The sequence below is a fragment of the Hyperolius riggenbachi genome, chromosome 3 (genome assembly GCF_040937935.1).
Source record: "Hyperolius riggenbachi isolate aHypRig1 chromosome 3, aHypRig1.pri, whole genome shotgun sequence".
Lineage (NCBI taxonomy): Eukaryota > Metazoa > Chordata > Amphibia > Anura > Hyperoliidae > Hyperolius > Hyperolius riggenbachi.
In genome coordinates this window covers 173569492-173583739 of record NC_090648.1, presented here as the reverse complement: position 1 = coordinate 173583739, position 14248 = coordinate 173569492, and the positions used below count along the sequence as shown (strand labels likewise).

The 14248-nt window shown below is 41.2% G+C and overlaps 1 protein-coding gene across 1 annotated transcript in view; it reads left to right on the top strand.

Annotated features, from left to right (window-relative positions):
* LOC137563172 (creatine kinase U-type, mitochondrial) overlaps positions 1-14248 on the top strand; it is a 55659-nt gene that overhangs the window by 24674 nt on the left and 16737 nt on the right. The window contains exons 2-3 of the mRNA XM_068275287.1: positions 4179-4382; positions 12886-13084. Coding sequence (XP_068131388.1) covers positions 4231-4382; positions 12886-13084 — 351 coding nt within the window. The 5' untranslated portion in view covers positions 4179-4230. The remainder of the gene's footprint in view (positions 1-4178; positions 4383-12885; positions 13085-14248) is intronic.

The following is a 14248-nucleotide window of genomic DNA, read 5'->3' as shown; positions in this document are numbered from 1 at the left end:
CACTGACTAAATCATTCATACATAATTATTGTAAAAATGAAGCACTTTTTTTATTATTATTATTTTCACTGGAGTTCCTCTTTAAGTCTTATCGCATGACGAGCAGAGCAGAATGCAATGCACAAGACTTTACACGCTATTCTGCTTAGTGCAGTGTAGGGAATCTACCTCACAGTTTATGAACAAAAAAATCCTCAAAAAATAATCCCTCTCCTAATTACATTCTCTTTATATGGTTTCACCCTTACAATCGCTATATCTTCATATCATTGTTAGTAATAATGTCTCCATAACACCACTTTGTTGTTCAGTAATAATGTATCCTTAGTACCACTTCCTTGTTCTGTTATAATGTCTCCATAGTACCACTTCCTTATTCAGTAATAATGTATCTATAGCACTACTTCCTTGCTCAGTAATAATGTATCCATAGTACCACTTCCTTGTTCAGTAATAATGTATCCATAGTACCACTTCTATGTTCAGTAATAATGTATCCATAGCACCACTTCCATGTTTGGTAATAATGTATCTATAGCACTACTTCCTTGCTCAGTAATAAAGTATCTATAGCACTACTTCCTTGCTCAGTAATAATGTATCTATAGCACCACTTCCTTATTCAGTAATAATGTATCCATAGCACCACTTCCATGTTCGGTAATAATGTATCTATAGCACCACTTCCTTGCTCAGTAATAATGTATCCATAGCACCACTTCCTTGTTCAGTAATAATGTATCTATAGCACCACTTCCTTATTCAGTAATAATGTATCCATAGCACCACTTCCTTGTTCAGTAATAATGTATCCATAGAACCACTTCCTTGTTCAGTAATAATGTATCCATAGCACCACTTCCTTGTTCAGTAATAATGTATCAATAGCACCACTTCCATGTTCGGTAATAATGTATCTATAGCACTACTTCCTTGCTCAGTAATAATGTATCTATAGCACTACTTCCTTGCTCAGTAATAATGTATCTATAGCACCACTTCCTTATTCAGTAATAATGTATCCATAGCACCACTTCCATGTTCGGTAATAATGTATCTATAGCACCACTTTCTTGCTCAGTAATAATGTATCCATAGCACCACTTCCTTGTTCAGTAATAATGTATCTATAGCACCACTTCCTTATTCAGTAATAATGTATCCATAGCACCACTTCCTTGTTCAGTAATAATGTATCCATAGAACCACTTCCTTGTTCAGTAATAATGTATCCATAGCACCACTTCCTTGTTCAGTAATAATGTATCAATAGCACCACTTCCTTGTTCAGTAATAATGTATCCATAGCATCATTTCCTTGTCCAGTCCTAATTTATGTGATGTCCCATTGAGCAATATTAATATTGGCAATCTTATTAGTCCTTATTGTTTATGCATACAAATCCTCCAAATCTCTGACTCTTTGTCTTGCTCCTGTTTCACTTTCAGTGGTTAATAAATTGCAAGTACAGTGTTTGGCCCTCATACCCTGTGTTTGTGGGATTAGATGTATTTTACTGTTTTCCTGCTTAAATGCAATCCTTACTTCCAAACTGCATTACACACAATGCTGTCATTAACTAGACTGAAATAAGTCTGTCCACAAACATAAAGGTGATTGGATGTGCTGCCACAATGTTTCATCCTACAGGGCATTCAGCCTTATGAGCATATGCGCCCATCTTGGCAAAGCATTTATGTTTGTATATATTGGGCAGGGAAAGGGGCTAATGTCAACCTCTGTAACTGGTGGTCAGTTGTGCATGTTACCTGAACTGTGAATGGCACTCTAAGCTGGATAAAGGCAATATGTATATTTTATCAATATCTTACTTCAAATTACCTTTACCCATTTACTCATAAGTATGAACAGACTTGTTTTGTTCTTCTATGCAGGCTTGTGGAGATGACTTTTCAATAAAGACACACACACACCCACATTCTCATAAAATGTCTATCAGATTTGTTGTTATTGTTCTCTTGCTCATGAAAACAGGTAGAAGCTGGTTTGACTAAATGTGTGAAAGGACCACTGTAGTGAAGAACTGTAAAATATAAAATACCAGTTTATGCATGCATATAAAATGTGCATTTGTCCCAGAGTAAAATGCACTATAAATTGTATTTTTCCTATGTTGCTGTCACTTACAGTAGGCAGTAAAAATCTGTCAGCTCTGACCTCCTCATTGGGGATTCTAAGTATTACTGTTTTTTTCTTTACAAAAGCACCCCCTGAAAAGGATCTATATAATTATGCTTTCAAGCCTTTCTCCTCATGTGCACACTATTCTGGCAGCTGGACTGTGCCAATTCCAAAGCCAGGGGGTGCTTTTGAAACAAATATAATTCCTAAGAATTGCCCATGAAGAGATGGACTTGACCAAAACCTGTCAGATCTGTAAAACCTTACTACATGCTGTAAGTGACAGCGACATAGGGAAAAAATTATATGGCATTTTACTCTGTGACAAATATACATCTTATGCACATATACGTGTATTGTTTTTCACAATATACAGTAGAATACTAGGTCCATGTATGTTCAAGGACAGACAGCTGTCGCCCTCCTCATTCTTGGTGAGACATCTTTCTTCTATGGCTGGTATACTGCAATGGAAGCGATGAAAGGTACTGAATTACACGACAGACACTTTTCTATGACGGGGACAGTTGATATGCAGACAGGATAACACTTTACAACACACATTAGATTAACAGACAGCCCATATGGCAGACAAGACTGCATCAGATTTGAACAAATGCATTATCAGAGACCACTGAAAGGCGATCTATATAAAACATAACTCATTTGGATCATTTAGACCTCCTTGTTTTGTAAAACAAACCAGCCTTTATTGTGTTAGTTATTTACATTTACACTATATTTATGCTGTACAAACATCATGAAAATCCGCCATATCAATTTTTTGGGTAGGCTCTGAGAGTGGCATAAATTCTGTTTCCAATGGAGATTATTCATATTTACTGTATACTGCAAAGCTGACAAAAGCATTCATGTGCAAACAAGCATCAAAATACACTTGTTATGAACTTTTTATGAGACTAAAGCTGAGTACACACTTGAAAGATTAATGAAAGATCACAGACCTATTTTATCCCCTTCCATGTAGTATGAGAGCATTTCTACACAGTCTATTGTATTGAGCTGAACTCCTCATCAGATAAACATCTTTGCAAGATGATGTGCACAAAGATGCTGTACATATGCAACAGATTCTGTTCCTGCAAAATACATTCATAGTCTATGATATCTGCAGATCTCATACACACCTTCTTTAACAAACATTCATCTCATCTGTAGATCTGACAATTATCTTCAGATCTGAAAATCTATTGTTGTGGATCTGATCTGCAGATGAATGTCTGTTAAAGAAGGTGTGTATGAGATCTGTAGATATCATAGACTATGAATGCATTTTGCAGAAACTGATCTTTGCAGATACTGATCTTTTGCATGTGTACAGCATCTTTGTGTACAGCATCATGCAAAGCTTTTTATCTGATGAGGAGTTCAGCTCAACAGAATAGACTGTGTAGGTATGGCTCTCATACTACATGGGAGGTGGTAAAATTGGTCGGTGATCTTTCAGTAATCTTTCAAGCGTGTATGTAGCATTAGGTATATAAATCTCATGACAAAAAGAAGAATGTAAATGGAACCATAAGGTCAGTAGCTTATGCAGAAAGAAAATCTTAAAATCTTTTTTTTTTGTCATAAACTGCCCATTAAGATTTAAGGATGTAAGTATTGAGCATGTTGTTTATAAAGTTCATGCTTATGATACAGCATATCAGGTACTCAGGTATCCTCACAACTATGCGATTTGTGCCTTGAATGGAATGTAACTGAATTCTTGCAGTATAAATGCAGCATCTAATTCATGCCAATGTCTGATAAAACTCTTATGTCCCATCACAGTGTGGAATGCATGTGCTGCATTGTATCCTGTGATGATGAAGCACAGAGGGGCTAGCTTGAATTGTCATTGGGCTGTAGCATCTTGTGCATGTGTGCTTTCACTGGATCTTGTTGTAATCGCCTGTTTAGTAGAGTGGTTTCTATTCATATCACGTCCTCCCCCACAGCCTCTGCTTGCTTCTCTCTCATACACAGCCTCTCACACTCTCTCCCTCCCTCGTCCTTGGTCTCTCCGCAGGTCTACCGGATCTCTTGTTCCACCACTCTCCTAGTGTTTCAGGATCACCACCATGGCCAGCACCTTCTCCAGAATCCTGTCCTCCAGGAAATCAGCTGGACTCCTGGCAGTGGTTGGAGCCGGGTCTGTAGCAGCTGGATTCATCATGGGCAAGGAAACACTTAGTGCCAGTGCAGACAAAAAGAGAAGGCTCTACCCACCAAGGTAACTGTCAGATCTACTACTGGATATGTTTCAGCATAGGTTCATAAACCATTATGGCAATACATTTTTAATACATATTGTTATCACAAAATGAAAAAAGTGTGAATCATATATAACTGTGATATAGTTTATTATTTTAAGATTTGTTTTAATTCAATAAATAAGGTAATAGTGGTCTGCCATATAGTCCACTGGGCATATATTTATTACATTAATGTCCTTGCTATTGATAGTGTGACGGCAGCATTATTGGACAGTAGGGAGCCTAGAAGTGGGGGATGGTGGTGTGCAGGATTTACTTTGGGGGAAGGGGAATTCTAATACCTCCTGAATTAATTAAATGCAGAACAGAAATAGAGGCTACTGAGGAGGTGAAAACAGATGACAGTCTGTAGTGATGCACCTGTCTGCCTATAATTTACCCTTCAGATACTTACCAATCAAACCCAGCGATGTACTAAGGCCCTTTGATGATGGTTAGGATAAAGAGAAAAATCTCAGTTTTATTGATGAAGCAGGTTCTGGCAATCACAGCAGCTGCATTACCATCTCAGCTCTTCTGATTGTCATTTATTTCACCTCAGCATCTCGTTGCATTCCTTTAGATGCAGATGACATGAAAAATTACAGTGTGGTTGATAATAGCCGCAGGCTCCAGGAAGATGAGTTTACTTCATTATGTGTAGCAGCGTACGTTCTCTGGTACCTCTGCAGGCTGGAGCTATCAATCGCCGGAGCAGAAGATACAGGGCTGGATTGCTTTCTAAGCAGAAAGGGCTGCCAGCTGAGGAATGGTGCAACAGACAGAGCTTCTGCTTAGGGGTAGTGAAACAGAATTGAGAAGTGCTCATTTGAGCCTTACATTCACAACACATAAACAGCCACTAACATCACTTGCTTCTTGTAAATAATTTCTTATAAACTCATATGAAACTCAAATGTACATACATTTTTATTTTTTGCCTGAATATCTGCAGTATCAGGAAGCGGTCACACTTGTGAAAATCTGCAGCGCTTTGCCGCAATGCTAGATCGCATATGAAAATGCAACTGATGTTTTCCTATAGGGCTCTGAGTTTTCAGGAGCCATGTGCGATTCTATGTAGCATTACCAAAAAGATACAGCTTGCACTACTTTTCCGCACAATGCATGCGATTCCTCATTAAAAACCCCTGCGTTAAAATGCAGGCAAAACACACATATTGTGTGGCAAAAATCTTGCGGGGAATCGTCTGCGGTTCCTCCACACACGAGTGTGATCCTTCCCGCAGACATTTTCTTTCTATGATGTTTCTAAAAATATAAATTTTAAACAAAATGTTTAATTTTATTTTAAGATTGTTATTATTTTACTTAAAGGATATCCGAGGCAAATACGATTGTAAGAACAGGGAGCAGTCCTCATGCCCACACTCCCTCCGTTCACCTCTGTCCACCTCAGTTCTCTCCTAAAAGCCAGGTTGGCAGCAGTACGCAAGTGCTAGGCCCAGCGGTGCGCATCATCAATCGAGCTTCCATGGCCAGGATCACTCTGTGCATGTACACTACAAGTTGACTCATAGTGCTCATGCACAGAGCGTGATCAGTGGCGCAGGCCCCTAGGCCTAGCGCTTGCGCACTGCTGCCGACCCAGCCGACCCAGAAGCAGTTTCTGCTGGCGTTTAGGAGAAAACAGAGAGGGACAGAGGTGAACGGGAGAGAGGTGGGCATGCGGACTGCCCCTGTATATGCCTGCTCTCCCTGTTCTTACAATCTTATGCACCTTGAATATCCTTTAAATGAAACACAAGTGACGTTATTGCTTGGCTTTACTATATTCCTGGCTGATGTGATTTAGGAATATCGTTTCAAATGATTGATATTATATCCATGCAAGTTGCTTGCTGTTATATGCGAGGAGAGTGTCACAGGCACAATGATTGTCTTGATTGGATGACTGCTGGCTCCACATTTCAATAGCCATTGTAGGTTTTTTATTTTTATTGCAGAGGCAGTTCAGCCAAGCAGTGTCATGGTGTAACCACAGCAGCCCAGTCTCTGCCACAAGACAGCACTGCTAAGCTGAGATAATAGTAACTGGTAAACAGCATAAGGGATTGGAAGGTATTAGTGCTTAAAAGTGGTTAAACCTAAACATAATGAGACGACAGATTGATGTCTAGAGAGCAGATTATCTAGAAATTGGACTCTAATAGAATAAATTACACTGAGGAAAATGAAGCCAAAAATCGAATGTTTCCTGTGTACATGTAGCATTGGCTTCCGGGTACTTTTTTTTTTTTTTATATTTTTTAATAGTTTAGTGTTTTATGTGGTTGTTTGTATTATTATACAAGAAACATTAAAGTATATGATGAGGCATATTTATAAAGCCACTATTATTGATAATTGATATGGATTTACCATTGAAACCAAAGTAGTTCATAAACATATTATTATTTACAATAGGAGTTATACTTATTTATAAAAAAAAAATGAAAAATGATTTCCAGGAGCAGTTTTGATAAAAGCATTTCATTTGAATGTTAATTGAATGTTAATTCATTCAGCTTTATAAATCTGCCAGTTAAATCAGGGGGATGAGTAAGGCCCAGTGCACACCGGGAGGATCCGCCGGCCGAATCCGCCTGAAAATCTGCGTGGTTAATGTATCTCTATGGGCTGGTGCACACCGGCGGTTTGAGGTTTTTACCAAGCTGCAAACGTGCCTCTTGCTGCACGTTTGCGGTTTGCTTAAAACCTAAAACCGCCGGTGTGCACCAGCCCATAGAGATACATTAGCCACGCAGATGCTGATGCGGATGCGGCCGATGAAATCCCGGCGGATCGCATCAAGATCCGGTCGGTGTGCACTGGGACTAAACTCACTCATCCGCACCCAAAACCGCTAACGTTTTGTGCATCTGCTAGCGGTTTTGGTGTACACTAGGCCTGAATGGAAGAAGAAGTGAGCTGGAACAGCAGAAGGACACAAGGACTGAGCATGTCTTACAGATGTGCTACTAAAGAGAATTGATAACAATAAAATCATTTAGGATTCAGTGTCCATCCAATCAACTTCCTCTTATCATATGCTACTTCCAATGTAATGTACATTATACTGTATGATCTAATGATATTAATTTCCTCCATACAGATCTGTTTCAAAAACATGTTTATGTAGTGTGTAAGCGCACTATATCTGTAAGCCTGAATAATGAGAAGATGCGCTCACAACAGGGGAGTCAGGAGGTCTGTGTGAGAGACAGCAATGTCTACGTGCTTTGCTGGTGCTATTATTGAATGACATTCAGAATCTATATTATACTGTACCAGCAAGCACCCCCCTCAGAACTTGCAGCTCTGATCAAGTGTCTGATAAGTGCCTTCAGGTGCTTCACTTTGCTTCATGGTAGGGCCCGTTTGGCCCCAGAATCCCTCAAGCCCCATACACTTATCACCCCTGTGATGCCCTATTGGCGGCCCTGGGAAGGCACTGGCTATGGACAGACTAATATAGCTACTAAGCCATTAGACACGTTAACTAGTTCGCTCCCCCTCCCCAGGGAAGTATTTCTACACCCCACAGGACTTAATCTAAAGTCCCAGGGGCGTATATAAGTCTATCGCCGTGCATTCTCTTTGTCGCCCGTTTGTACACTGATCAGTGAATGGGAACACAGTTCTCTTTCACCGATCAAAGTGCCTGTGATTGATGCTGGTGGCCATTGAGAAAATGAAAGTGAAAACACACACGCTAAACTTCCTGTGTACATTCACAGTTCACAGTAATAAAGTTGGGGGGGATCTAGTGGCTAAATAGTAACATTACACCTACATATATAATATTAAATACAAATACATAAAATTCCAAATTATTAACCCCTTACCTCCCATTGCAAATTTACCAAAATAAAACACTGTATTAAAAAATACATAAAACGGAGCAGTTAAAAAAAATACATAAAAAGTTACCTTGGGGACTCAACTTTTTTAATATGTATGTCATGAGGGTATACTACTGTTATTCTTGCAAATAAGGGCTTGTAATTAGTGCCGGATGAAAAACTGAAAATATACACTTTCATTTCCAAATAAAATATTGTTTCCATTCATTGCACTAAGGACATATTTTAAATGTTGTAATAACCAGGAGAAATGGCCAGATAAAATGTGTGGGTTTTATTCCCTTAACATGTTTTATTTTAAAACTATAATGGCTGAAAACTGAGAAATATTTTTTTTTCCATTTTATTTATTTTTAGATAAAATATATAAAAACTAGCAGACCCAAGCCCGTTTAAAAACGGGCTCTGTTTCTCATCGCCGCCCGCCACAGGTTACTGCATGTGTGCGTGCACCAGCCACACGCACGTGCGCACTCGCCGCGCACACGCCCACCGCACACCCGGCCGCCCGCTCACACACCTGCCCAGCTCCATGGCTTCGTCCTGTCTCTGTGAGGCTGGGTTTGTGCTGCGCACATGCGCAGTAGCAAAAAGCTTGGACTAAGCTACGCAGGTACAGCGTGACGCAGGGACACGGGTTTTATTATAGAGGATAATTGTTATTATTCCTGTTAAAATGTAGTTAGAACAAAATAATTCTTAGCAAAATATACCACCCAAAGAAAGCCTAATTTTGTTGTGATAAGTAGTGATAAAGTTATTGGCGAATGAAAGCGTGGAGCGCTAAAATGTGGAAATTGCTCTTATTCATAAGGGGAAAACCCCTTAGTGATGAACTAGTTAAAGGACAACCGAAATGAGAGAGATATGGAGGCTGCCATATTGTTTTGTTTAAACAATACCAGTTTCCTGGCATGCTGCTAATCTTTCGTGCATCAGTAGTGTCTAAATCATACACCTGAAACAAGCATACAACAAATGCATTCAAACATCTGATCTGCATGCTTGTTCAGGGTAATGACTAAAAGTATTAGAGGCAGATGATGCGCAGGACAGCCAGTCAATGTGCATTGTTTAAAAGGAAACAAATATGGAAGTCTCCATATCCCTCTCAGGTCAATTGTCCTTTAAGATGCCTGGTCACAAAGGGGACTTTTAAGTGTAGCTCTGCGATACCACAACACAGCATACAATCTAACAGACAGTAGTCCTGCAGTGATTATATTTATGGATATATGATACTTTGGTCTCTGTTTAGACAACTTTTAGACCTGGCTATTGCGTTTGCAGTATGATGCTTTGCCCCCATCGCATCACATCACAAAGCACAAAACGTCATTCATATGACCCTGCGGCAGAATACGACCTCCCCCCCCCCCCCACGCACGCCCCCCCTTCCCCCTCGCCATGTGATGTACTCCCTGCTGGACAGGAAGTTCATAACTGGGATTTCTGGGTTACCTGTTGTATTCCCAGCATTCCGTGCATGCACGCCACACTGCCACTGCCAGCATATTTAAAATTTGTATAAAATTTGTTGCCCATTGATTTTCATTACGTCCGCTGTGGCTGCGGAAGTCTGACACAAGCTGTTGATTTTGTGGCGGTTCAGCAGCCAATTGAGCACTTCTAGCACAACGGGGTAAGTGTGCTGGGCCCTATTGCCTTGCAATGGCATGTGTAAAAGGAGCCTTAGGGTCACGCTTATTAGGTTGCAGGTTTGGCTTGTAGGTGGAATATTCATTATGAAAAATTAGTTCCTAATTTTCTCAGCTATATCTGTAATCCTGAGTTTTAGGGACTCAATAGCTATTGGTGTGTTTCTTATGGTGCAGTGTCCTTATGTATGTTGTAGTATCATAAATCTTAGCACTGGAGAGGTTATTTACTTGGCACCTCCTCCCCAGCTGGCAATGCTCCCAGACCCTTTCTTCTGTTATGCAAGGTAGAGTTATCTAAAGGATCAATATTTAGTGCTAAGTTATCCGATACGACAAGAAGTCACTCAATGTCCTTGTTTTCAAATCCTGATATTGATTTATGCAATGCAGCATTATCACAGGGCTGCCAGAGCAGTGTGCACTGCTCAGCCTCTGAAATCTGTGTTATTTTACAGGGCGGTTTCTTTATAGTAAACGCTGTAATTGCATACAGTCACAACTTGCTGTCCCTTGAAAGGAGGTCAGAGGACACATGGCACTGCCTAATAAATTAGTTTCTGTTTAAAGCTGAGCTCCCTATAGACAGCTAAATGCACATTTGACTGCACAGCATTCTGTATGTGAATTGTCTTTTCTACGACAAAACAAAAAAATTCTGTCCAGCAAATACCAGGATTCAGTCGCAACCACACAGCACGGCCAGCATAAGCAGCTCTGCATTCTCCTTTTTATCCCCTCTGGACTGAAATCCAAACTAAACCCAAAACAAGGCTTATAATAGCAGACAGGATGACAACAGGATTACTAGTTAAAAGGAACATGATACATACATGGGGCTTCCTCCAGCCCCCTCCAGGCTTATTGCTCCCTCGTCGTCCTCCTGTGCTGCCTGGATCCTCCGCAATCGGCCCCCAAAGTCCTCCAGTGGGGTCCAGTTCTGTGCCTACTGCGCAGACGCAGAGCGCTCCCAACTACAGGAGCGTGCGCATGGCTGGACTTCACCTGCACCAACTGGCCCCAACTGGAGGACTTTCAGGCCCAAATTGAGGAGGATGCAGGCTGCACAGGAGGACGACGAGGGAGCCATCAGCGTGGAGGAAGCCCCAGGTATGTATAAGTTTTTGCACTTTAAACAGAACAATGCTGTGTAAAACCATTTGAGCTTTCCAACACCTTCCCCAGTGTCTTTATAAAAGGGTTAAATAAAAAAAGGAAAAATAAGTGGTTTCTTATTACAGGAAAAACATTCTAGGAAGAGTTTAGGCTCTGTTCTCATTGAACTGGATTGCCAACTGGCAACCATAGTGGACAGTGCAGTGTCTGCTCCAATGGTACATTGTTGTCCAATTGAAGTCTGGAACAGATGCGTTTCCACCACAGGCTTCTGTGGGGAAAGCATCCCCTGTCTGGAAAAGTCCCCCAGGTCAGATTTTGTGCTGAGGTTTCCCCAACAGTTCCAATATATTCATTGCAGACTGACAAGTGTTACCAGATCCTATTAAAAGCAAAAAGATCTGTTCAGTTTTTGTAAAGGTATGAAATGGAAATAATGTTACCAATAAAATATTCAATTAGCAATATAATGTTGTTTTTACTATCTGTAAGGACAGAGGAGCTGATTGATGAAGACTAGTGCAAGAAAAACTGGAGGCACAGTGGAGTAGGCGACCAGAGCAACCAATCACGTTTCAGTTTCTGAAATCAGTCAGGTTGCTGATCGGTTGTACTGGGCGGCTGCTCCAATTTTGGTCCAGTGTTCTCTGCATTTGATTGAAGCATTTTATTGATACACTATAAGCACACTCTGGAGCATTATTAGCGTCTGTTACTAATATATTTTTTTTATTTATATAGAACCAAAATCTTCTGTAGCACTGTACGTAGTATAAAACAAATATTTGGGAAACATATATACATGAGAAGTTCAAGACACTGTACAGTCATGACATTCAATAGTACACGTACAAATACAAATACATACAACAATGTGTAGTTGAGATATCTCTAAGGTTGCTACGTATTCATATGGTAAATTACAGCAGTATGAGAAACACTAGGAGGAGGTCCCTGCCTTTTTGAACTTACAATCTAGAGCAGGGGTCTCAAACTCGCAGCCATTTGCAGCCCTCGATACAATATTTTGTGGCCCGCGCCGGCAAAAGCTTCCTTATAGTTCACTTCAGTGCTCCCAAGTAATCCGCCGCATCCCCGCCGCTAAACGAGGGCTGCAGAGCCCCCAAATCGCCCGGGGGGCAATCCGCCGGCATTTCCTGGAAGGGGCAGAGCTTTCAGCTTCAGCTCTGCCCTTCCTGACGTAAATCGTGGAGCTGCCTCTGCCCGCCCCTCTCACTCTTCCTTCACAGAGAGGGGCGGGGAGAGGCGGCGATGCGCCGCAATTGACGTCAGGAGAGGCAGAGCTGAAAGATTGCCCCCCTAGGCGATTTGGGGGCTCTGCAGCCCTCGTTTTGCGGCGGGGGCACAGCGGATTACTTGTAATGGAAGCACTGAAGCAAACTATAAGTTAAAATAGGCAAAATAGTTTGCTTCAGTGTGAATTTGATTTTGAAATAAAAATCAATGCAAGGGCCGGGGGGGGGGGGGGGGGGGGGAGCTGCTGATTGACTTTTTTTGTGAAATCCATTATGCGACCCAGCCTCATCCTGACTTTGCCTCCTGCGGCCCCCAGGTAAATTGAGTTTGAGACCGCTGATCTAGAGAGTAGTGGAGTGGAATCAATAGGGAAGGAAACACAGGGGATGGGGCAGTAAATTTCCAATGCTACCTATAGCAAATTATAGGCTTGTCCAAATAGGTGTGTTTTCAGAGATCAATTAGCATTTGTCTCTGGCCAAACATCAGTCTGTAAAACTGGGAAATTATTTAGATGTTTAAATGATAATTCTGTATACTGTATGTCACAATGTCCATCTTGCTGTTTGTCTAAACACCTGCAGTGCAGAGTATCCTGATCTCCGAAAACACAACAACTGTATGGCAAGCAACCTAACGCCTGCCATCTATGCCAAACTCTGCGAGAAGTCCACCCCTAATGGATTTACCATTGATGATTGCATCCAGACTGGAGTGGATAACCCTGGACACCCCTTCATTAAGACGGTGGGCATGGTGGCTGGAGATGAAGAATGCTATGAGGTGAGTTTTGGGGGTCTTGAAAAGGTGCATATTTGAGTACATATAATTGGGCAGCAGTATGGAGAATATATCAAACTACTATATGTCCAAAAATACCTTAAAGAGGAACTGTCAGCCATACTATACCAGATAAAAAAAACCACATATATAAGTAGATAAATACTAGCTCTACTTACATAACATGTGTATTGCACGGTCCAAGTATTGATTTCAGTGAACTTTATAAAATTAAAAAAGGTAAATGGAGCTAATTCTGTTCGCTGGCAGGGGCCATCTTTACTCCCTCCAGCTGAAGCCAATGGTGAGGTAATTTCCTCCCTTACTCCCCCCTCCTCCCCACACCAATAGCCAGCGTTGATTGTAAATGCAGGGAATCCCTAAGGAAATGGTAGCAGGGATGGGGGTCCCCATGGATGCGATGCGATACGGTGGTGGCAGCCACTGCCCACATGAATCAGTTACTCTTTAAGAGGTGTAATGCAGTGGTGTAGTGTAATTCAAGGTGAGGTGACCAGGATTTGGCATATATGATCAATATTTTAACTGGGTGCAATAGACATCAGCAGGGAGTGTATCCTTCATTATTAAAGTTAGGGATCCTAATTTCCCTAATCTTTCCTCAGCCTTCTAACATATCCTAACCCATATGTAACGCCCTAACTTAGCAACATTTTTTGTAACTCCTTTCTAACTGCCAGCTCTCAACAGCATTAACCACAACCTAACACTTACTGGAACCTTTCAGTGCCAAGTGCCTAACCCTGACTTCACCTTAGCCTAACTATAATAGTAATTTTTTTAAGCTCCATCTCGTGAGCTATCATCTATATACTGTATCTAAAAGGCAGTTGTATTATGCACGGCGTGGATGCAGTGCTGCATGCACATATTAACACTGACTTTGTAATGACAGGGTGTGTGTGTGTGTGTGTGTGTGTGTGTGTGTGTGGTGTGTGGTGTGTGTGTGTGTGTTTGTGTGTGTGGTGTGTGTGTGTGTGGTGTGTGTGTGGTGTGTGTGTGTATGTGTGTGTGTGTGGTGTGTGTGTGTATGTGTGTGTGTGTGTGTGTGTGTGTGTGTGTGTGTGGTGTGTGTGTGTGTGGTGTGTGTGTGTGGGTGTGTGTATGTGTGTGTGTGTGTGTGTGTGTGTGTGTGTGGTGTGTGTG